The 25,715-nt window shown below is 41.6% G+C and overlaps 2 protein-coding genes across 3 annotated transcripts in view; both read left to right on the top strand.

Annotated features, from left to right (window-relative positions):
• LOC134063463 (butyrophilin subfamily 3 member A2-like) lies at positions 1 to 13,653 on the top strand. Of its 2 annotated transcripts, XM_062518989.1 has the most exons (12): positions 1 to 89; positions 383 to 742; positions 1,820 to 2,113; positions 2,209 to 2,334; positions 3,409 to 3,480; positions 4,020 to 4,082; positions 5,478 to 5,540; positions 6,230 to 6,292; positions 7,487 to 7,549; positions 8,625 to 8,687; positions 11,040 to 11,093; positions 11,505 to 13,653. In XM_062518989.1, exons 1-12 carry the CDS (start codon positions 11 to 13, stop codon positions 11,579 to 11,581), a joined length of 1,377 nt encoding a protein of 458 aa, XP_062374973.1. In that variant the 5' UTR covers positions 1 to 10; the 3' UTR covers positions 11,582 to 13,653. The 2 variants fall into 2 exon arrangements, with proteins under 2 accessions (XP_062374973.1, XP_062375060.1); XM_062519076.1 differs by lacking the exon at positions 7,487 to 7,549.
• A 540-nt stretch (positions 13,654 to 14,193) lies between these two features.
• Positions 14,194 to 25,715, top strand: part of LOC134079548 (CD276 antigen-like) — a 25,415-nt gene continuing 13,893 nt past the window's right edge. The window contains exons 1-6 of the mRNA XM_062535675.1: positions 14,194 to 14,224; positions 14,844 to 14,924; positions 15,044 to 15,115; positions 15,639 to 15,998; positions 16,407 to 16,673; positions 22,708 to 23,073. Of these exons, the coding sequence (XP_062391659.1) occupies positions 14,846 to 14,924; positions 15,044 to 15,115; positions 15,639 to 15,998; positions 16,407 to 16,673; positions 22,708 to 23,073 (1,144 nt within the window). The 5' untranslated portion in view covers positions 14,194 to 14,224; positions 14,844 to 14,845. The remainder of the gene's footprint in view (positions 14,225 to 14,843; positions 14,925 to 15,043; positions 15,116 to 15,638; positions 15,999 to 16,406; positions 16,674 to 22,707; positions 23,074 to 25,715) is intronic.

The raw sequence follows: 25,715 nt of genomic DNA, 5'->3' as shown, positions 1-25,715 counted from the left end.
TATTTTATGAATGATGATGTGGGATTATACGTATAAGCACTTGATATATTGCTGGATGATTCTGCTCCTTGAGTGCAAGGTTAGTTCAGGTAAGGGACACTTCTATTATTACTACTATATGCTACTCTAATGATATAACTAATTAGGTGCGTTCAAATTAACAAACGTAGGTAAATGTTTGCAAAAAGTTTTCTGTTTGCCAGGAGTTCTCCATAAATGTTCGTGGAGACCAGACCATTTTCCTCATGTGAAAGTATTTTCTCTACCTTAGAAATGTTACTTTTCTTGAAGGTTTTTACAATGTCCTAATGATGACTTTATTCAACGCTGGACAATTTCCTTCTTTTTGTGAACAGACTTTTTTTCCTTCTTTTGTGAACAGGCTTTTTCCAGGTTCTTGGTCCAGACTATCCTCTTTCTGCTGTGATTGGGGAGGACCTGGTTCTCCCCTGCTCCCTAAAGCCCAGTATGAGTGCTGAGGAGGACACAACTGTGGAGTGGTTCAGGCTGAACCGTCATAAACAGGGCTCTTTGGTGCACCTTTATAAAGAAGGCAGGGTGCAAAATGACAAGCAGATCCAGGCCTACAAAGGTAGAACCTCTCTGTTTGAAGACAAGCTAAAGACAGGAAACACCTCATTGAAACTCAGCAGCGTCCAGGTGTCAGATGATGGAGACTACAAATGCTTCATACAGATCGGATCACACTATGACGATGTCTTTGTTCATGTTTTTGTAAGAGGTGAGCCTGTTTTGATTAAGGATGGGTATTCGATTACATTTTCTCAGTCAATTGTTGGGAGAATTAAAGATTGACTATAGATTAATGATATTATATTTTTATATTAAAATATATTTATTTAACTTTCTATTCATCTAGAATTTAATGAAAATACAAAAATACATTGTGTTTGTTGCGTAGTGTGGTCTTGAAGCAATGAAATAAATTCCACTGTGGCAAGAATTAAATATTTTACCAGCCAGGGGCAACATTTGATGCCATTCTCAGTCACCAGTTGCACCTTGCTTTCAGTTTCAACATAGCGTTGACGTTAGACGGAGGAGCTGCGATGCACAACAACCAGAGAAAACTATCCAAGAGATCTACAAGTTCTTTGAGATGGATATGCTGCCCTTAAGTAGCCTATTGTTGTCAAGAAAGTACATGTATATACAATATGTATTGTAACCAGCATTATCACATTCGGCCACAATGTAGCCTACTATTACCAGACTGGTAGAATCTCGCTAACAGCGTCTTTTCTTTGTAGTGAAATTCTACCAGTCTGGTAGATACGGGATGCACTGCTATATTAATTTAAGTGGTACATCATTTGAGTTATAGCCGTGTTGTACTTATATTACAGTGTTTGCAGTGAACTAAGTCAGTCAGTTTTAAAATCAAAATGGTCCCATGCCACACTTTCAATCAAAACGTGAACTCGCAGGTAACTGAGAACGGCGTTGAATATTGCCTCCGGCTGGTAAAATGGTTAATTGTTGCCACTGTGGGGAAATTTCCAGTAACTACTTGTAGATAACACCTTGGATGTTAGATGTCTGCATGGAACTGAGTTTAAATATAGATGTTAAAAGAGGACTCTCATGCTCGTCTAGGATGTTTGTGTGTTTGTAACTTGTCTCCGGCGTCATGATTAAAGCTTTGTACACTAGTACCGAAGGTCGGCCTGCCTGTGCATACCTTTTGCCTCTTTGAGGATTAATATCGTATTTTTAACACACCACACAGTGAAAATAATCAATGACAAATTTATGTAATCAACACACTTATTAATGATCAATTTGTTGTGTTCTATAGGTATTGGACAAGCCCCCCTGATCACTCCAGAGGGCATCAGAAAGGATGGCGGCTTCACTCTTGTGTGTGAGTCTGAAGGTTGGTGGCCTGAGCCGGTTCTGGAATGGCTGGACCGCAAGGGACGACTATTAACTGCAGAACCACCTGAGACAGTCCTGGGTCCAAATGGCGTCAGAGTGAAACGACGGCTAGTTGCTTATAATGGGAATCAATATGTGTGCAGACTCACACAACAAGATGCAAGAGTTGCTTTTGAGAAACTTGTTGTGATGGAGGCCACATTTCATATTTCAGGTATGCCATACATTTTGATTGTCTGTCTTGCCAAAAAAATTGTCAAGCAGTTATATATTGACACTCATCACTCTTGTGTTTGTTTTGTTTGGCAGATGGTGTTTTTACTCAGCCATGGAAAATCCCTTTTATTGCATCTTTATCTTTTCTACTTTCTTGCTTTGTTTTGGGGCCGACAACTTACTACACGAGAAAGTCATGGAGGAAGAAGAGCAGAAAAGGTCATTATTCAATTACATGTTTTACCGTTTCCTACTGCGTAGCTTGCAAAAATACCCCATCGCTGGGGACCACTTATCCACACAATAAATGAAAGTTATTTCTTATTATCCAAATGCCTAAATTATGCTAGCCTGACGAGCCAGACCCACATAAAGATGGGTCTTGTGAACTAACCGTAGGGCTCAATCGGAAAGATGGGATAAATGGTTATCTTTCAAACTCCCTCTCCACGCAATAGGATAGCCCTACAACCACTCATCTTCTTGTTTTCAAGTAGCAGCAGTTACAGGATGCAGAAATCACGCTTAATGGTCGCAACTTATGGTCGAATATCTATACACAATGTGATTGGTGTGGTGACAGCTGCCAGCTCCCAAGACAAGGAAGAGTTGCTAGACTACCCCGGCAGCAAATTAAATTTGCTACTGGTAGGGGCGTTTAAACTTCTAGGCTAAAATTATGCTTCTATTTCCTAAAACACCTAGGCAAACGGAGAGCTTTAAATCCTGCTGCTCAGCTCATGCTTTGATAAGAATAAGTTATTTGTGCCTGTATGTTTGAAAGAGAGAGAGAATATGCGTCTTGATGTTTTGTATGTTGGTGCGTTCTGTACCCTTGTGATTCTACTGTGTTATCTGTAACACTGGCTTTGGCAACACTGTACCCAAACAGTCATGCTAATAAAGCTCCTTTGAATTTGAATTTGAGAGGATAAAGGGTTGCTGGCAGCAGGGCTGTACAGTGCTACAAACATCACACTATAGGTGCTATGGATGATGACACCTTATTTCAAATGGTTTCTAGAGTGAAGCAGATGAGGTGTTTGTAACTACATACCGTTAGAGATTTGGGGGATTGTGCTACAGAACTATCAACCTCTGTAGGACCAGTGCTATGAACAAAACAAAGTTAACATACAGGCAGTTTGATATAGCCTAGCCTATGTGTTAGACAAGACTGCATTGGACTGTACCATGAATAAAATCAAATAAAAAAATATATATATTTTTTTATATGTATGTATGTAGCACATCCAAATGAACTAACTGTACCGTTATACATTCATGTTTCAGCCCTGAGGGACAAACCAGCTGAACCAGCTGAAATGGAGACAAGGAATCCAGCAGACATGGAATGTGGAGAAGGTAATGTTAGGTTGGGGATCCTCAGACACATGCCTCCATCTAAAGCTTTGCAACTGCTGAGCAACGCATAGAGTAAGGGAGTTTTGTCTATGGAGATTAATTGGGAATAGGAGACTAAACTTGCTCGAATGCAATCGCTACAGACATGCTACAGTGTGTCCCCTCAAAATACAGATTTAAATGCAAGTTACCTCAAAGAAGAACAAAATATAGTGTTATACTAAGTAATAAGTAATACGCTTTGACTAACCCTCCCCCTCAAAAAAGTGGAACTTATTTATAGGTAATATTAATTTATAGGTAGTTAGTAATTTTCGGAAAGTAATGGGTCGCTAGGATGCGTGGGCCAGGAATCCGGGCAGGGGACCACAGCAGGCGATGGTAGGGTTGTCATAGGGATGGGATTTCAGGTGTGATGAGGGCCAGGCACAAAGTTGCCTGATGACTGGTACTGGTTTTCCTCACAGGTGAGGTATAGGGGAAAGGGGAATACTTCCATCTAAATCAACTAACTGTACCGTTATACATTCATGTTTCAGGCCCCAGGGCTATAACAGCTGAAAAGGATACAAAGTGCCGAGAAACCCTGGAACAGGGAGAAGGTAATATTAGGGTGGGGGTCCTCAGATACATGCACCAAGCCCTTCTTTTGCCAAGCATTGCGAAGTATCGTCTCTTTGGTTAGAAAATTGGCGAATTTCACAATGATTGATTGGCTGTGCCTGTGACGGTGGCTTAGGTCCTAGTGAACGATGGGCTCCCTCAATTTGTAGAGTTGTTGTATCTGCAATATCCAGATTATCCCCCAGCAGGTTTTCTCCAAACTCTACCACCGATGCACTGTCCTTTTCGGCCCCTTCAGGAATCCCATATAGGCGGATGTTTACTCGTCGTGAGCCGCTCTCTTGCTTGGTTAATTTAGCCTCCATTTGTGCTTGGAGTTTTAGCATTTCTGACAGAACACCCTCTACATTTTGTAATCTTTCTTCTGCCTTTTCGATTCGGTCTTCGGCCTCCTCCAGTCTAGTGTTGGTTTTACTTACTTCTCCTTTGATTTCCTCTATTTGAGATTTATCCTGTCGAAAATCTCTGAATTCTTGAAGGATCAAATCTAGATTATCCATGGGCTCTTTGTCAGGGCTAGCCATGTTAGCATTTCCACTTTGCGTTCCTGTTTGCCTTGGGTTCTTTATTTCTTTGCCATCTTTTTTGCCCCTAGCTGACATCTTTGCCCCTCTTACTAAATATTAAGTTAAGAGGCATGGGAAATGTTCAAATACTCGGGAGCTGTTCCACTATGCTGCCATCATTTCTGTGTCACGACCAGAAGTTCCACGTTTGGTTTTATTAACAACTAAACTTAATACTAGTTCATTTTCGATCCCCATGCTCGACTTTCCTGCAGCATGACAACTTCTGATATGTATAGTCATCCTGCATTTCTGATTGGATATTAGCAGCACTATTAGCTCCAATGATTGGTTCATTGATGAAGGCATTTCCGCGGAGCATCTCCCATGTTATTCATGAGCCGCGGGGGTCTGAAAAAGTTAATTTCGAGCCCTGACTCCGACAGACTTAAAACCGCTAAGATTGGCAGCTTACTCTAATCGATTTAGTTGACAGCAGCATGCTGCGATTCCAGTACAACTCCCATGATTTCCCACGATTTTGGAAATCATACAATGTAAGCCAGCCTTAAGGGGCGTTGTTAGGCATGACATGAAGCGGAGTGCCTAAAACAGAAACAGAAAGAAATATAAACTGATGCTGTTTTTTTGCTGTTTATGAGCTGTAAACTATGATGTAAACTGTAAACTGTAAACTGTGATCATTGAGATTAAAACAAAAATGTCTTGAGATATTCTTTGTTTTATGTAATATGCTTTGACTAACTAACTTCTCCCCCTCAAAAAAGTGGAACTTATTTATATGTATGTGAGTAGTATACTTCCATCCAAATCAACTAACTGTACCATTATACATTCATGTTTCAGGCTCCAGGGCCACACCATCTGAAAAGGACACAACGTGCCAAGTAGCCATGGAACAAGGAGAAGGTAATATTAGGATGAGCACTTCAAATACATGCTTCCATTTAAATACATAGAGATCCATTCAAATTAGAGGGTGACAAATATGTTTATATATGTTTTTTTTTTTTTCATTATTCTTAAGGCCGATGCCAACGCCGTTCTTTAGAAATCAGGGTCAGCTGCTCTCTGATATCTGATAATATGTAAATATTTTCTGCTTTTTGCCCTCTATTTGCAGGATAAACTGTAACACTAATGATAACTCAAGTTGAAAAATGTATGTGTGTTGTATGCCTATCTATCTATCTATCTATCTACAGCAGGGGTCAAAATTAACTTTTTGAAATGTGAATATTTACCAGCCAGAGACAAATGAACTGGTGAAATCCACCAGCCATTCAATAGGAAATAAGTATTTTCTGTCTGAAAGCTACCAGCCAACTTCAAAATTTACCAGCATTTGGCTGGTGGCTGGTGCTAATTTTGAGCCCTGATCTACAGTATCTACAGTATCTATATAGATTTATAGCGTGTATATATATATATATATATATATATATATGAAATATTCCATTTTATGTAATGTGCTTTGACTAACCTAATCTTTTTAGATTAAACATTTGTATGGGGAATCTGCGCTTTATTTCTACTGCACAAGAGGCGTGCTCTCTCTTCAATCTAAATCAACTAACTATACCGTTTATACATTTAAGTTTCAGGTCTGGGGGACAGACCAGCTGAAAAGGATACAAAGTGCCAAGCAGACGTGGAATTTGGTAATATTAGGCCTCAGATACATGCAGGATAAACTCTAACGATAATGATAACTTAAGTTGAGGAATTGTGTGTGTGTGTTAACAAAAATATTTATCTAGCATTTATAGAACCATACTGTATGTAGGATTTCGGCCAAAACTAGTACTGCAATTACTTTCAAAATACTGAGGAGCGGTGTATCGCCTCCCCCTCCCCTCTGAGTCGCGGTTGCCAGCTAGCTGCAGGATCCAGCAGGAACGTAGGCTGCTAGCTTTCAAGGGCATGTTGTTTTCCTCATCAGCATAATGACAGAGAAACAAACTCTGATAATGCATTGCTAACGTTAGCAATGACTACTCGCCGTTTTTATTTCCCAAACAATTCCTTAGGTTACCTTTTCAAATCGATGACCCACCTCTTCCATATACACTAACATAACGATACTTTGCACGAACATGCATAACTTTGAATATTTGAAATGTACAAGTAAGTTACACGTTTGTAGCTGCAGCTGTGGTACCCGGATGCCGAAACACTACTGACTTCATGATTAGTGGATAAGTGTAGGGTGGCACATCAGACCAAAACACAACATATGAGCATCAGTTGAGGGCTGCAAATCACTCTAAAATGACAATATCTTGGCCGGACCACTGTTGTCAGTGATATAAATATTCAAAACGAGCATGATTTCTTAGAGACCCTATGCAACATTTTCATAGTCATAAAATCACTTAGAAATCGTTGTTTTGCTTGACTGACCTGCCATGCAGTTTGTCCAGGGAGCATTCACTCCTTGTTTACAGCTGGAAGTCTGTGAGACTAGAGTCTGTGGAATGAGAAGAACCACACTTGCAATTTATATATATACACACACACACACACACACACACACACACACACACACACACACACACACACACACATACACATACAGTATATATATATATATATATATATATATATATATATATATACACATGCTAAAGCTGTAGGGGAAGCTCTTCTCTTTAATGTTTAGTGACATATCAGGGCCATTTTATGATTAATTCTTACATACTGTTCCCTTAAATATTCCATTTTATATGTAATATGCTTTCACTAACCTCTCCACCTCAAAAAAGTGGTACATATACTGTATGTATGTATGTATGTATGTAGCACACACTTCCATCTAAATCAACTAACTGTACCATTATATATTCATGTTTCAGACCAGGGGGACAAACCAACTGAGGAGGATACAAAGAGCCAACCAGCCATGGAATGTGGAAAAGGTAATATCAGGGTGGAGCACTTCAAATACATGCTTCCATTTAAATACATGGAGATCCAATAAAATTAGAGGGTGACAGATATGGTTTTTTTTTTTTAAGGCCGATGCCAACGCCATTCTTTAGAAATCAGGGTCAGCTGCTCTCTGATATTTGCTGCTGATTTTTAATATGTAAATATTTTCTGCTTTTTGCCCTCTACTTTCAGGATAAACTGGAGGCCTACCACTAATGATAACTTAAAGGAACACTTTACCAATTTTTCATATTAAACTATGTTATTCCCTTAACTTAGACGAGTTGATACCTCTCGTGTTTCAATGCGTGCACTCACTGGCTCTGGTGCGCGGCGCTACTTTGATAGCACTTAGCTAGCCCAGTTCATTCATTAGGATCCAAACCAGAGATGAAGTTAGAAGCGACCAAACACCTCCATGTTTTCCCTATCACAGTTACACAAATAGTCACACGACCAAGTATGGCGAGACAAAATAAAACGTGGTGCATTTCTAAGCAGGTAAGAGGGATAACTACAGTATATTGTGTGGCGAAATAACAATTGGGAGCACTTTGACTCGGCGCAGTAATATCCTCACTCCAAAGTGAAACTGAAAGTGCAAGAGTGAGGATAATACTGCGCCACACAATATAGTTATCCCTCTTACCTGCTTAGAAATGCACCACGTTTTATTTGGTCTCACCGTACTTGGTTGTGTGACTACCTGGTGTAACTGTATTTTGATAAGGAAAACAAGGAGGTGTTTGGCCGCTTCTAACTTCATCTCTGTTTGGATCCTAATGAATGAACTGGGCTAGCTAAGTGCTATCAAAGTTGCGCTGTGCTTACACGCTAAAGATGTAGGGGAAGCTCTTCTCTTTAATGACTAGTGACATATCAGGGCCATTTTATGATTAATTGAAATACATTTCTTACATACGGTTCCTTTAAATATTCCATTTTATATGTAATATGCTTTCACTAACCTCTCCCCCTCAAAAAAGTGGTACATATACTGTATGTATGTATGTAGCACACACTTCCATCTAAATCAACTACCATTATATATTCATGTTTCAGACCAGGGGGACAAACCAGCTGAGGAGGATACAAAGAGCCAACCAGCCATGGAATGTGGAAAAGGTAATATCAGGGTGGAGCACTTCAAATACATGCTTCCATTTAAATACATGGAGATCCATTAAAATTAGAGTGTGACAGATATGTTTTTTTAAAGGAACATTTCACCGTTTTTTCATATTAAACTACATTATGCCCCTAATTAAGATGAGTTGATACATACCTCTCACGTTTCAATGCGTGCACTCAAACTTTGATAGCACTTAGCTAGCCCAATGCATTCATTAGGATCCAAACAGAGATGAAGTTAGAAGCGACCAAACACCTCCACGTTTTCCTTATTAAAATACAGTTAGACGAGTAGTCACACGACCAAGTATGGTGAGACAAAATAAAACGTGGTGCATTTCTAAGTAGGTAATAGGGATAACTATATTGTGTGGCGCAGTAACATCCTCACTCTTGCACTTTCAGTTTCCCTTTGGAGTGAGGATATTACTGCGCAGAGACTAAGTGCTCCCAATATTATTCCGCCACACAATATAGTTATCCCTTTTACCTGCTTAGAAATGCACCACGTTTGATTTTGTCTCACCATACTTGGTCATGTGACTACTCGTGTAACTGTATTTTAATAGGGAAAACATGGAGGTGTTTGGTCACTTCTAACTTCATCTCTGTTTGGATCCTAATGAATGCATTGGGCTAACTAAGTGCTATCAAAGTTGCGCCTTGCGCCAGAGCCAGAGAGTGCACGCATTGAAACGTGAGAGGTATGTATCAACTCGTCTTCAGGCATGAAAACTCGTCACCTTTCGGCGAAATTCGCCGTTTTGAATAATGAATAGGTGACTTACATGATTCGTGCAGATCCGATGAGAAAATATTTTGAGGGGGGTGGGGGGGGTCAAGGTGAATTGAATTTATAACTGAGTCATGCGCAGACGCTAACGCATCTTGAGGTGTTTCCAGAGCCGCATTTAAAACGTGTCTGATCAGCAAGGGATGCGTGAATATAGCCCCTATGCGTTTAATAAACATTAGTGGAAGCTAATTGTTGACAAAGACGAAACGCGAACAGAACGCGCAAGCCAAGTATAGCCTCCCTGTTGTGAGCGCAGATAGATGCGTCTGAGATGTCAGGTGGAATAGTGATCATGGCGAGGAGAGATACCGAGGGATTTCACAGGTGGGCTAGTTGAAACGTTCAACTTCTATTAGAAAAAGACGCTGAGACTAGTGTAGCAACGTAGCAGGTTGTTTTCCTCTAATGTTATTAGCGAAATTAGACAAACATGTAGACATAACGAGTTATTTTAATGAAGAATAGGCCTACGTGCAGTTTGAACCATCTAGATCGGCAAAAGGTGAAGCAAATAGGCAGACTTTATCAGTAGGCTATATCAAAGGCTAATGTGACAGTTGAATTAAATGCTCATCAACTGGGCTGGTTCGTTTTGTCCAGAGATGTAGTTGATTGACATGATAATGCTGTCTTTAAGAAACGTGGGCCCTGTTACTCGAAGCACACTGCGCTTAGACGTTACGCAAAGCCTATGCAAAAGATATACAACTCAAATGGTTCGCAAATGATTCGTAACGTAGCCAAAAAAAAGTTGCGACTGCTTCAGACCACACGTAACACACGTAACCGTTTGAGTTATGTGTGTGACTTGCGACAAGTTTCAGTTACACCCGGATCATTACGAGTACGTAAGCCATGCGTAACCTAAATTTACATTTGATTGTCGGGGGGTTGGTCAGAGAAGAGTCTTCTCACCTTTTTCACCCCTGACCCATTTTCATGCCTGCGTCTTAATTAAGCGAATAACATAGTTTAATATAAAAAAACGGTGAAGTGTTCCTTTAAGGCCGATGCCGACGCCATTCTTTAGAAATCAGGGTCAGCTGCTCTCTGATACTTGCTGCTGATTTTTAATATGTAAATATGTTCTGCTTTTTGCCCTCTACTTTCAGGATAAACTGTACCACTAATGATAACTTAAGTTGAGGAATTGTGTGTCTTAAAGGTATACTATGCAACGTTTTTCAGTTAATCAATTCGTTCTATACTGTTATATATGATTAAATGAGTCATTACCGGTCGAACGATGTTTTTTTTGGCCGCTCTAGTGGTCTGTAGCGGTAAAACCACACTTGCAACTTCAGGAGACACCGGGCACGCACCCATGCTCTACTCCAGGAAGTGTCATGTAAAGTCTCATGAAAAGGCACGGCAGACTGACCGATTGAGGAGTTTTGTCAAATATACACGCTAAAGCTGTAGGGGAAGCTCTGCAGAGAAATATGCAAGCATAAAACGAGCGAAAATGAAAAGTGAAAGCTAAACCGGCGATGAAATCGCCAATCCTGCATAGTATACCTTTAACAAAAACATTTATTTAACATTTATAGGGAGAAGGGAGATAACAGGGGAAGGAACGACGGGCAGAGAAGAGAGGAGTTTTGGTGAGTGACTGTGATGACTGAGACTTTATCTGAAACATAAACTTTGTTAAATAAGTTTTAGATGACTGTTGTTCTAGATATAACTTTATCTTCAAATCATTGTATAGCCTAGGCATTGGTCGATTCTCAGTACAGTCTATTAGACTATAGTGATGAGTGCTTTATAGTTAGACTATTGTCTCCACTGTGCCATTATGTCAGGTTATGTAAAAAAAGACTCCCTTGTTCAGGAAGAAACCCTGGGCAGATCCACGGCTCAAGGTGCCAACCCAATTGCCTGGGGTCGTGCTAGTAGAGGGAGCGTGCGTGTGCGTGTGTGTGTGTGTGTGTGTGTGTGTGTGTGTGTGTTGGAAAATTCTAAGGGCAGGCATATACAGTATGACCCATCATATATTTTTGCTTCTTTTGCAGCTGCATCTGTTCGCAGTCATCTGTCAAATTCACTCAATTCAGTGGTATCCTGGTGTCAAGGAAATCTACAATCTTGAATGCTTGTTTTTGAGTACTGTGTTTGTGACTCTCTTCCTATACATATTCCTGTATTCATGCCATGTGTAAAAAGGCAAATGTTTTGTTGTTGTCTTCTCTTTGGAGAGAAGAGAGCAAGAGACAGATAGACAGAGAGAGATAGAAAGAGAGAGAGAGAGAGAGAGAAGAGAGGGCTGCAAGCGAACGCTGAGACACTGCCACTTCCACTGGCGCTGCTGCTTCCACCACCTCCTCCTCTCCCATGCTAATGCCACACTCATTGTCAGGCACAGCGACATGCTTGGAAAGTTCAAGTACAGAAGATAACTTGTGGCAATCTCATGAGAGATTGCAACTGTGTGGATGGTAATGCAGTCTCTTTTTAATAACGTCTGTGGTGTAGTGCTTTATATAACAAGGAAACTGTTCAGACAAGAAACTTACATTTGGGTCTCTACATTAAAAATGCCAAATAAACCCTCAAAACCAATAAAGTCCCAATTCTAAGGGCATGCATATATGACCCATCATATATTTTTGCTTCTTTTGCGGGTGCATCTGTTCGCAGTCATCTGTCAAATTCACTCAGTTCAGTGGTATCCTGGTGTCAAGGAAATCTACAATCTTGAATGCTTGTTTTTGGTTGGTTTTTTGTTGTTGGTTTTTTTGTACACAGATGATAACTGCTAATTGTTCTGTTTGCACAAATTGTATATCGTATTATATGTGTCTATACTGTACTGTGTTTGTGACTCTCTTCCTATACAGTACAGTATATGCCTTTATTCATGCCTTGTGCTAAAAGGCAAATGTTGTGTTGTTGTCTTCTCTTTTTAATAACATCTGTGGTGTAGTGCTTATCTTTATATAACAAGGAAACTGTTCAGACAAGAAACTTACATTTGGGTCTCTACATTAAAAATGCCAAATAAACCCTCAAAACCAATAAAGTCCCAATTCTAAGGGCGGGCATATATGACCCATCATATATTTTTGCTTCTTTTGCGGCTGCATCTGTTCGCAGTCATCTGTCAAATCCACTCAGTTCAGTGGTATCCTGGTGTCAAGGAAATCTACAATCTTGAATGCTTGTTTTTGGTTGTTTTTTTGTTGTTTTTTTTTGTACACAGATGATAACTGCAAATTGTTCTGTTTGCACAAATTGTATATCGTATTATATGTGTCTATACTGTACTGTGTTTGTGACTCTCTTCCTATACAGTACAGTATATGCCTTTATTCATGCCTTGTGCTAAAAGGCAAATGTTGTGTTGTTGTCTTCTCTTTTTAATAACATCTGTGGTGTAGTGCTTATCTTTATATAACAAGGAAACTGTTCAGACAAGAAACTTACATTTGGGTCTCTACATTAAAAATGCCAAATAAACCCTCAAAACCAATAAAGTCCCAATTCTAAGGGCGGGCATATATGACCCATCATATATGTTTGCTTCTTTTGCGGCTGCATCTGTTCGCAGTCATCTGTCAAATTCACTCAGTTCAGTGGTATCCTGGTGTCAAGGAAATCTACAATCTTGAATGCTTGTTTTTGGTTGGTTTTTTGTTGTTGTTTTTGTACACAGATGATAACTGCTAATTGTTCTGTTTGCACAAATTGTATATCGTATTATATGTGTCTATACTGTACTGTGTTTGTGACTCTCTTCCTATACAGTACAGTATATGCCTTTATTCATGCCTTGTGCTAAAAGGCAAATGTTTTGTTGTTGTCTTCTCTTTTTAATAACATCTGTGGTGTAGCCTAGTGCTTATATTTATATAACAAGGAAACTGTTCAGACAAGAAACTTACATTTGGGTCTCTAAAGCCTCTACAAACACTCCAATTACGAAAAACAAAACCAAGCATAAAAAATGCCAAATAAACCCTCAAAGCTAGGGAAATCTACAATCTTGAATGCATGTTTTTGGTTGTTGTTTTTTTTTTGTGTGTGTATACACAGATAATAACTGCAAATTGTTCTGTTTGAACATTGCACAAACATATTGTATATGTAATACTGTACTGTGTTTGTGACTCTCTTCCTATACAGTATATGCCATATGCTATCAAAATATATATCAACATAAAACGTGACAAACTTTTATTTGTGATCACTTGCTGTAAATGATGATTAAAAACATAAAATATGATTTTTTAAAAAGATAGGTAACAGTCTTTTACGGAGTCCTGCTTTCAGTGTATCTACATAATGAGCACAGTGTAACAACCTATGAAACGATATGTAATATCACTTATGTTGTCCATACAATGTATTTTTGTGTACATGTCTGCAAAGTAGGCTACATGTGTAATATATGCCCTAACCCTCACAATGCAAAGCATTTTAGCAAGCACTTCTTATTACACATAGGCTATGACATGAACAGCCATTTGTGGTGATATGTTAAAGCAATGAAGAAATTATATAATTTCACCCATTTTCATAGTAAAGAAAAATGAACAGTGAACCAAGCATCACACATAAAACGCAGAAGAACGGACTGTAATCAGTGCTGCCCTCTGGAATGTTCTCTCTAGAGCTGCTGTTGCCTGGTAACAAATTAGGCAGCTTCCTAACTGTACAGTAGATCTAGACTAGTTCTACCTCGGCTCTTCTAGAAGATCTAGCTGGCTTTCAGTCAGGTTGAGAAAATATCAAGGTAATCCACCTTATTCATTCCATATTCACCAAGTGGTATGTTAGCCAAAGACTGTTTAATTTTTCATGAAATTAGCGGGTAAGTTACATATTTATTAACTAACAGCACATTGATACTTATAACGTTAGCCACATTAGCCATAGTGCTAACGGTGTAACGGCTGAGGCAGAGACGGTTTATAAAGCTAGCTAGCAGCTAGCTGCTAAAGTAACTAGACAATCTTTGGCCGAGGTGCCTCCGCCCGACTTTATAAATTCCGTAGCTGCACACCTCCAAGGCCGTTATCCCGCATATCACCCGGTTGCCACTATAGGCAATATTCATACCTTTAGCACAGAAAGGAGGAAACAAGCGGTTCCGTTTATACAACCTTCTTTGGTTCTAACAGCGATAGCATGAATAGTTAGCTTGTTTGATACAGTCCCACTGGGTGATACCAAAGTCTTTTTAAAGTGTCTCTGGTGATACGTAACGTTCAACGTTGGGCAACTTGTGGCGAGCAGATAGCTCTGTTAAAGTGAAAGAAGTTAAACGTATGTTATATTAATGCCATAACATTCCCAATGCTAAGATGAAAATTACATGACGTATCTTACTGGTTGTTTCTGACTATTGACAGCAATGGCTCATTTTGTGTCTACATCGTTGGCGGCCTTTGTCGTGATTGTGCTGGTCCACTGTTGCAGAGAGTGCCACGCAGGTAAATTGCCCAGTGGAGTTGGGATGTGAATTATCAATGCCATATGTTTACAAAACACCAATGAAGATGCACAGCATATTTTGAACTCAAATGTCCGTCTGTCTGATGATCTTTCTCAGTGGAGTTTCGTTCGGCGGGCCCCGACCGCCCTCTGGAGGTTGTAGACATTGAGGACGAGGTGGACAGCTCTGGTGAGGATGCTCCAGCAGAGTACTGATCTGAGAGTACTAATGGAGCAGTACAGTATATTAGAACTCAAATGCCCAGCTCTGAGACCTGTAGCAGTACAGTATATTAGAACTCAAATGCCCAGCTCTGAGACCTGTAGCAGTACAGTATATTAGAACTCAGATGCCCAGCTCTGAGAGTATTAATGTAGCAATGCAGTATATAAGAACTCAGATGCCCAGCCCTGAGAGTATTAATGTAGCAGTACAGTATATTAGAACTCAGATGTCTGTGCTTAACCATCTTTATTTCTTTCCCCTCTCTCCCTCCCTCCCTCTCTCTCCCCCTCTCTCTCTCTCTCTCTCTCTTGTCTCCTTCTCTCTCCCTCTCCCTCCCTCCCCCTCCCTCTCCTCCCCCCCTCTCTCTCTCCTTTCACTCTCTCTCCTCTCTCTCTCTCTCTCTCTTGTCTCCTTCTCTCTCTCTCTCCCCCCCCTCCCCCTCCCTCTCCTCCCCCCCCTCTCTCTCTCCCCCTCTCTCCTCTCCCAGAGGACTTCCGTCTGGTGGGCCCCAGGCAGCCCCTGGAGGTGTTGGTGGGTGAGGACGTGGTGTTGCCGTGCTCCCTGGACCCGCGCATCAACGCCGCCGACTTCACCGTGCAGTGGACCACCTTCGCCTACGACGAGCCCACCAACAAGGTCCACGTGCACCGGAACGGCCGCGAGCACAACCGGGAGCAGATCGACTCGTTCCGGGGCCGCACGGCGCTGTTCCTGGATCAGCTGCAGGAAGGCAACGTGTCGTTGAGGCTCAGCCAGACAAGAATGATGGACACCAGGACATACATCTGCATCGTGCTGCAGTCCAGCACCAGACAGCGCTACGCAGTCGTGCCACTCACAGTCAGAGGTACACACACACACACACACACACACACACTGTACACACACACACACACACACACACACCAGGACCTACATCTGCATCGTGCTGCAGTCCAGCACCAGACAGCGCTACGCAGTCGTGCCACTCACAGTCAGAGGTACACACACACGCACGCACACACAGAACTTTTTTTGTTTTGCCTGATGAAGACCCAGTAGGGTCAAAACGTAGCTTGCCTTTAACATTAAACGGGAGCAAATATCAGTGTACCGGACATTATATTCCTTTTATTGAAACACACACACGCACACAATATGGCAGCACTATGCTGTTATTCAACTCACAGGCCGAGGTACACACACACAGACACACACACACACGGACACACACACACACACTCATGATGTCCCTTGTTCTTGGACTCGTCCCCAGCCAAAGGGTCCGTCCCCGAGATCTCCGTCGAGGCGTGTGAAGCCGACGGCTGCAAGCTGGTGTGCAGGTCTCACGGGTGGAGCCCCAAGCCGGCCGTCGACTGGCTGGACGGCAAGAAGATCAAGCTGACCACCGACGCGGCCACCTCCGAGTGGGACCCAGTAGGGGGCGTCAGTGTGCGCCGCACCCTCATAGCGCAGCCCGGCGACACCTACACCTGCAGGGTGGCCTACAAGGACCACATACAGCACGCAGACGTGCACATCTGAGGTAGAGACACACACACACACACACACACACACACACACACACCTACACCTGCAGGGTGGCCTACAAGGACCACATACAGCACGCAGACGTGCACATCTGAGGTAGAGACACACACACACACACACACACACACACACACACACCTACACCTGCAGGGTGGCCTACAAGGACCACATACAGCACGCAGACGTGCACATCTGAGGTAGAGACACACACACACACACACACACACACACACACACACACACACACACACACACACACACACACACACCTACACCTGCAGGGTGGCCTACAAGGACCACATACAGCACGCAGACGTGCACATCTGAGGTAGAGACACACACACACACACACACACACACACACACACACACACACACACACACACACACACACACACACACACACCTACACCTGCAGGGTGGCCTACAAGGACCACATACAGCACGCAGACGTGCACATCTGAGGTAGAGACACACACACACACACACACACACACACACACACACACACCTACACCTGCAGGGTGGCCTACAAGGACCACATACAGCACGCAGACGTGCACATCTGAGGTAGAGACACACACACACACACACACACACACACACACACACACACACACACCTACACCTGCAGGGTGGCCTACAAGGACCACATACAGCACGCAGACGTGCACATCTGAGGTAGACACACACACACACACACACACACACCTACACCTGCAGGGTGGCCTACAAGGACCACATACAGCACGCAGACGTGCACATCTGAGGTAGACACACACACACACACACACACACACACCTACACCTGCAGGGTGGCCTACAAGGACCACATCCAGCACGCAGACGTGCACATCTGAGGTAGAGACACACACACACACACACACACACACACACACCTACACCTGCAGGGTGGCCTACAAGGACCACATACAGCACGCAGACGTGCACATCTGAGGTAGAGACACACACACACACACACACACACACACACACACACCTGCAGGGTGGCCTACAAAGACAGGGGGGACCAGTCACGAGACGTTTGCTATTTACAACAGCAGAGTAAAATATGTATTGTGACTCTAGAGATTTTTTTTTAATTATTATTATTTGTTTCCGAACTGACAGTTCTCATGACCTCGAGAAACAGATATCTGTGTGAAAAGTCATTGGGTCATTCCACCTCAATTCAACGGATTTTAGAGAAAATTTCTGCTTGACCATCTCAGATTTGCTTCAAACTTTTACCATCTAAAGAGTAACCATTTAAACTAACTTAGCCAAAATATTAGATCGGTATACCTAATACATCCAGAGAAAAACATTTTTGAACATGGTACCCCCCTTCTGATTTTTGGCACATTGGCGCCCTCATCTAAATCTGCAGCAAAGTTCAGATGTCATTATCTCAAAAAGTGTTCAAGCTAAAGACTTCAAATTTTCTGTGAATAATGATTGCTACCTATAGATTCCACATATTCATTCCTAAGTCGTATGTGTTGACACTGACTGTGTTTCAATCTTGTGAAATCACAAGAAAAATTGCAGATTTCTTTCACACCCCCACATTGGGTGCCCCATTACACAATTTGTAAACAAAATGTTTGGCAAATGGTTATGTCTCTCTACAGAAGTGTTTAAGCTGTCTTTGAAAAAGTAATGAAGAGGTGTCTATATTGCTTTTTTGTTGGAAGTATTGTAACACAAAACTGAAAAACAATCAATTTGGATAATATTGTATCTCCCCATTACAGAGGTATGACAAGCTATACCAATGAATTGAACACATCTCCAGAAAGAGTATGGAATGGGCTTTCAGACTGTGCAATTTCAAGATGGTATTATGGCTATGGTTATTGAAATGTTATTTTTGAAATATTGGTCTACTATAACAACACATTGCTGATATCCATGAACAGTGACATCTAGTGGCATTAAATGGTGACAGCAGCAATTTATTTCGGAAATACAGGAAATATTTTATTAGTTCACCACTCAGCAAGTAAATGAAAATATAAATGTTGAACAGTATGAGACATAAACATCTGATACTTAGGAATAAGACAAGGATTATGAAATCATTAAATAATAGCACAAAAAAGCAACGCTAATTGTTGTAATAGACCAATATTTAAAAAATGTTTTTTAATAACTGCAGCCATAATACCATCTTGAAATTTCACAGTCTGAAAGCCCATTCCATACTCTTTCTGGAGATGTGTTCAATTCATTGGTATAGCGTGTCATACCTCTGTAATGGGGAGATACAATATCATCCAAATTGATTATTTTTCAGTTTTGTGTTACAATACTTCCAACAAAAAAGCAATATAGACACCTCTTCATTACTTTTTCAAAGACAGCTTAAACACTTCTGTAGAGAGATATAACCATTTGTCAAACATTTTGTTTACAAATTGTGTAATGGAGCACCCAATGTGGGGGTTGAAAAAAAATCTGCCATTTTTCTTCTGATTTCACAAGATTGAAACACAGTCAGTATCAATACATACGGCCTACGAATGAATATGTGGAATCTATAGGTAGCAATCATTATTCCCAGAAAATTTGAAGTCTTTAGCTTGAACACTTTTTGAGATAATGACATCTGAACTTTGCTGCAGATTTAGATGAGGGCGCCAATGTGCCAAAAATCAGAAGGGGGGTACCATGTTCAAAAACGTTTTTCTCTGGACGTATTAGGTATACCAATCTAATATTTTGGCTAAGTCAGTTTAAATGGTTACTCTTCAGGTGGTAAAATTTTGAAGGAAATCTGAGATGGTCAAGCAGAAGGCATTTGTTGAATTGAGGTGGAATGACCCCATTGCCAAGCTTGTGTCGTAAGAATGTGAAATTAATATATCCCTTGACTTTCACCTTGTTTGTATTTATTTTTTTAATGGGAGAGCTGCTGTTTGTTTATTTTTCAGTTTTACAGGTGATGTTTGTTTGTTTTACAGGTGATGGTTTCCATACACATCGGCCCATGACAGACCTCTACATCATGCCGATCTCCTCAGCTCATTTGTTTTAGTTCTGTTGGCTTAGCTCCTGATTCTAGTATGCGTTTTAGTTCTGTTTGTTAAGTTTGTGTGGTTTTACCATTTGTTTAAGTTCCTCTTGTTTAGTTTCTTCAGTTCCCTCACCTCGAGTGTTGGGTATTCATTTTTCTCCAGTGTGGCAGCAAAACACTAAATTCAGACAAAAGAGTTTCTTAGTATTTTGACATTCAAAAAAAAAAAAAAAATCTGTTAAATCAGATGGACAGTATTATAAAGACATTAAAGGCCTTTTTGTCTATGACGTCGTTGTGTCTATGATTTGTGTATGCCAAGGGGTAGAAAAAAACTGTCATCTGTCATCTGTCAGTTGCTGTTTTCAATGTCAGTGCTTCACTGCTGCGACTGGAGATCTGGGTGTTAAATGCTAACTGCCAAACTGGTAAGTTGCATTGTAAGCTCTTGGGTGGCAAGAATCAGAGTTTGCAGTGTAAACATACCGAAGATCACAGTACCCTCTCAATGGCAGATGACTAAAGTGTATAGCAAAACAGACAGTGCAGCTGATCTGAGGAGAGTGGAGTCACATTACCCAACATGCTTGAGGTAGAAATGCTGCTGTGCACTGCCCATTGTAAAATATGGCTGCCTCCCAGATTTTCTGGAGCTCTCTGAGTGGTAAGACTGTAAATCCCTCCAGTACTTTGTTTCATCTGCTGCACATACATGACTGATGACATGTTAATTTACCCGCTCTTCGCTGGAAATCAGCATCTTTGGCTTCTGACATCGTTTTAGCTGAACTGGTGATGGGATCTGCCAGAGATACATTCTGTAAAAGTGACCTTTATCTGACCTTTGGAGAACAGTGAGAGAACCCATCCATTCTCAACAGCAGCCAAGATCCTGCAGATAATTCAAACCAGACATTATTAGTCACAGTGACTTATGTCATTTACCAGTGAGCGTATTTAGAATACATCAGCTGGCATTCAATTATTTAGAAAAATATGATTGTAATGCTTGTGGATCAAAACAATATTCAATATTCCCTATAGTTATGCAAAATTATTTTATGAACATTGTTGTGCAGGTCAGGACATGGTTTTAGACAACATATAATATATTTGTTCATACTGATCTATTCGGCCTTTCTAAGAGCAGGCTACCAGATTGTGTATGAAATACACCCTATCCAAACGACCACCCAAAACCCGAGTAAACGGGTGCAGACTGCAGTCATCTAGCTGTTTGAAAATGAAATTGTTGGGATTCAGTAACATCACACAAACTGTTATTGAGTGTTATTGAGTGGTGGATCTGACCGCAGCTTTGGAGTTTTGGAAGTAGGCTGCAGGCAGCAGTTGGATAGGAAACTGGCATAGGCTTTTTTTGTAAGGTAAAAGCAACGACCGAAATGCAGTGTTGAAAGAGGTGTATGCAACATGTGAAAAATGCAAACTACTGATAGACTCTTCGACAACGAGCGATCTCGATAGTATTCGACTCGTTGTCATGGTGAAACAGACTAAAAAATAGGTTGACATCGAACGATTTTGGAGCAGCAGACAAATCGCTTGAAGGACAAACGTTGACGTTAGTTCTCTAAATCTGCATGGGAATTTGTGAGATGCTCTTTAGGACCCAGATATACATCGGGGTTTAAGTTGTGTTTTTCTACCTGAACAACGCGGCGGCGTCTATCATCTAGCATCTGTGGCGACATTGCTAGTAGCCTATGACGGGTAAGCTAACGTTAGCATACTTATCAGTAAGTTCACCAACCAACTAGCTAACGTTATCTCAATATATTGATACTGTAATGTAGTCAATATCTGTAACAGATAACATACGTATTGTGAGTTTTGTTGGCGTTTCTGATTTACATTTATTGTGAATTTCGGAGCGCCTCTCTGAATTGCAAGTGTTGAGTGAATTGGCAGCTAAAATGTAGATGCTATCTGAATTTGCAGCACCTTTTCGAAATGATGTGCATTGTGCACGTGTTGTCAAATGAAGATGATGTTTTCTGAAATTGTTTGTGTTTTCTCTATTTGCACGTGTTTTGTGCATGTGTTGTCTTAAGTTGCACGTCGTTTGCACCTGTCGGCCACCATACTGTCTCAGACTACTCTGATGCACTGGAGTGACGACCACTTTCTTGCATGATGTTCAAGAATGCACCAAACCAACCATTTCTAATCTGAATGGCAAATAATAATAAAAAAAAACGTTCTTTCTGTTGTAGGCCTTTACACAGTAGGCCTACAGTACAGTACAGTGTGAACACTCCAGATAACTGATCATAAAGTAACACATCATAAAGTTATTGTTTTTAAATGTACTCTATAACTAGACACTTGACATTGACTGCAGATGGGCATTGTGTCTCCCTCAGGCTTGAGCCATTTCTGTTCTTTGTGTCCCCTTCAGGGTTGAGCCATTTCTGTTCTTCGCCCCTCTTAGCACATCTCTGCATCCTACTTCTCTGCACTGGGGTAGTGGCATGTGCATCCACAGGTAGGCTGCATTCCCTCTCTATGGCAAGATGTTTGGACCATTTGTTGTGTGTGTGTGTGTGTGTGTGTGTGTGTGTGTGTGTGTAAGCTGTGTGTCTAGGCTGCATTCCCTCTTTATGGCAAGATGTTCGGACCATTTGTTTGTGTGTGTGTGTGTGTGTGTGTGTGTGTGTGTAAGCTGTGTGTCTAGGCTGCATTCTCTCTTTATGGCAAGATGTTCGGACCATTTATTACCTCTGCCAAGGAGGTTATGTTTTCATCGGAGTTTGTTTGTTTGTTTGGGACTCTATATATGATATGACTCAGTAAGGCTGTTCGATTTTGCCCTAAAATAAAATCTTGTTTATCTTCTCTCAAAATCCGATTTTCGATTACGATGACGATTATTTTGTGAAATGACAAAAGGCAAGAATGAGGATGCTACAAAGCTAACAGCCAATCAGAGCCCATCACATTCATTAACACGAGGAGAGCTCATTGTGTGTGCGTTATGGTGTTCCAGGTAATTTCACGCTAGTGGGTCCTGGTAGCCCCCTGCTGGGCGAAGCGGGACAAGACGTGGTTCTGCCCTGCTCACTCTCCGCCCACGTTGCCGTCGGCGACGCGGAGCAGCTGTCCGTGGTGTGGTACAGACTCCAAGACTCCACCCAGACACACATCCACGTGCACAGCGATGGGGAGGACCAGACGGAGGATCAGGACCCGGCATACCACGGACGCACTTCCCTGTTCCGAGACCAGATCGCCGGGGGTAACCTGTCTCTGAAGCTCAGCTCCGTCAGGCTGTCGGACGCTGGACGCTACCAGTGCACCGCGGACGCAGGAGACGGGAACCATGACAACACTGATATGGAGGTCCAAGTCAGAGGTGAGATGCAGTAGCAGTGCTTGGTCATCTAAGTTAAAAGACGTAGGCCCCGAGTTCGGCGAGATATAGAAGGAAGCTACATCAAGGTAGGATTTCTGAAATAGGTGAAGTGAAATAGGACTAGGGGACATGACGTGAAAACTGCGCGGGCACAGCCATATTGGCAGCCTCACTCCTTAGTTTACTATGGATTACTATGGATTTACTCTCCCGCCTATAAGTGTGTTCCTGTTACTTAGTTGTTGCCTTCTTGGTCATATGTTGCTGTGTAGTGGGGTGTAACAGCACCACCCATGATCGCAAGAGGAAAAGAATCGCTAATACTACATTTCTGCTTCTTGTCTTCTGCATCTGAATGAATGGATATTGCGCTCGGTGCGCTACCAATATGGCGGCTATATTCCTAGAATGCAAGGCTTGTTCCCGAGCCCTATTGAGAAACCAATCACATGCAATCAGTGATTGATCTATCTATCTATCTATCTATCTATCTATCTATCTATCTATCTAAGTTGGGCCTGACTCTTCCCACTCTGTGCGTCTGAATTCAGTCTGGCCAGTGCACCTGCACTGTGGGCAAAATACACTGTCACTGTCAAACCTTTAGTGTTGAAGGTGCAGAGCTCCATTATCTCAGTCCTATACTGTAGGTGTAGTGCTGTGATTTGATAGGAAATTTAACCGGTATATGGGCCCTGTCCCAATAGTCCTCCCTTCACCCTACCACTTCATTGAAGTGCCCTTCACTGGGGAGTGCCCCTTCACAACGGAGTGAGAAGTGTTAAGGGATTGAAATCTTTACCTGTGAAATGGGACGGCACTCGATGCGTCATTGCGTCATTATTAGCCAACGAGTACACCTATGTCACACGCATCAAGGAAAGTAGTGTATCAGATTAATGAACATTGTCTTTGAGCAGTAATGGCTTCAAACCCATGACAATGCTACACTGATTTACCATGAGGAGACTCTAAGACCCTCTCTAAGGTCATGTTGATTGATTGATTGATTTAATTTTATTTCAAATGTGACAAAACACATATGCCATTCACTCAATGGCAGAAAACAACACAAAAACAAAAGAATCTCTTATTTTACACACATTTGAAAGGCAGTGGGGAGAAGTGAAACACTTATTTAATCCCACCCATATCACTAATCATACAAACACAGAATACCTGTTTCCTTTTGTTAAATGCTATGTTTATTCATGGGTTTCATCAGGTCCCTTTCCACAGGTGTATACAATCAAGCACCTTGATTATCAATGCAGACTGCATGGTGCTTGATTGTATACACCTGTGGAAAGGGACCTGATGAAACCCATGAATAGATACACTTATTTAATCCCACCCATATCACTAATTATACAAACACAGAATACCTGTTTCCTTTTGTTTAAAATGCTATGTTTATAGATACAGTAGATACCGCATTGTCCGTCGAGTTCTATTAGGTGGCATACATCGACGTGGCGCCATATTGGTGAGGGCAAACACCTTACTGTATGAGCAACGCTTGCCTGGCAGTCAGACACCTGTTTCGCCATTGGCCTCCAGTGATTTACTGCTCGATTGTTGCCTCCACCAAGATGGCGGCGCTATTGAAGTACGTTCTGGAGCTCAGTCTAGCTTCATTATATTATCTAATGGGTCAAGTCCTCTTCTGCAGTCTACAGCTGTAGATACTGCTCGATTCTTGCCCCCACCAAGATGGCGGCGCTATTGAAGTACGTTCTGGAGCTCAATCTAGCTTCATTATCTAATGACAGGGGTCGGCAACCTGCGGCTCTGGAGCCGCATGCGGCTCTTTAGCGCAACCCTGGTGGCTCCCTGAGCGTCTTCAAAAATGTATGAAAATGAATGGGGGGATTTTTGTTTGTTTGTTTTAATATGGTTTCTGTATCAGGACAAACATTCTTAACGTTTTCCAATGTTGTAAAAATGTGCATAGTAAATATTAAAGTTCAACATTTCTGTCAACGAAGATTTGATAGCCTGCGACACACGTTTCAGGGCGGCGCCGTGCCATGCAGGTGGCTGTGGTTGTAAACAAACCGGCGGGTGTCAGCATGGCCATGCCATGGATCCCAAAGGGAAAAAGAGAAAGATAGCCGATGAGATCAGAGAATTTAAGGCAGAATGGACCGAATCATTTGCTTTCATTGCCATTGCGGAAGGATTGCCTGCATGTTTGCTTGCTTTGTAATGAGAAGTTGGCGAACAACAAAAAGAGAGACATTTAGAAAGACATTTTCAGGGAAGGCATGCTACATTTGCAGCCGACTTCCCAGTTGGGACTGAGAGAAAAAGTGCGATTGCAGTAGCCTACTTCTGGAGAAATTTTGTTGCAACCTGAGAGATATTAAAACGTGGAAAACAACGGTTCACGGATGGTGATTACACGAAGTTGAACTTAAAGCACCAGCGGAGTAGTCACGTGGTGTGTCATTCTCTCCGAGATGCGCTGTAGGGAAAAACATTTTTCATGAAAGCTCATTATGTAGCCTCGTTGTATAGTAGGCTAATATGGATAATATACACTTACAGCCTGTGTTACTTTTCATTTTTTTGCGGCTCCAGACAGATTTGTTTTTTGTTTTTTTGGTCCAAAATGGCTCTTTGAACATTTTGGGTTGCCG

This window comes from Sardina pilchardus, chromosome 1, assembly GCF_963854185.1.
Source record: "Sardina pilchardus chromosome 1, fSarPil1.1, whole genome shotgun sequence".
In the NCBI taxonomy this organism is placed as follows: Eukaryota; Metazoa; Chordata; class Actinopteri; order Clupeiformes; family Clupeidae; genus Sardina; species Sardina pilchardus.
The sequence above is the reverse complement of the archived record's forward strand: the minus strand, read 5'-3'. Positions and strand labels throughout refer to the sequence as shown.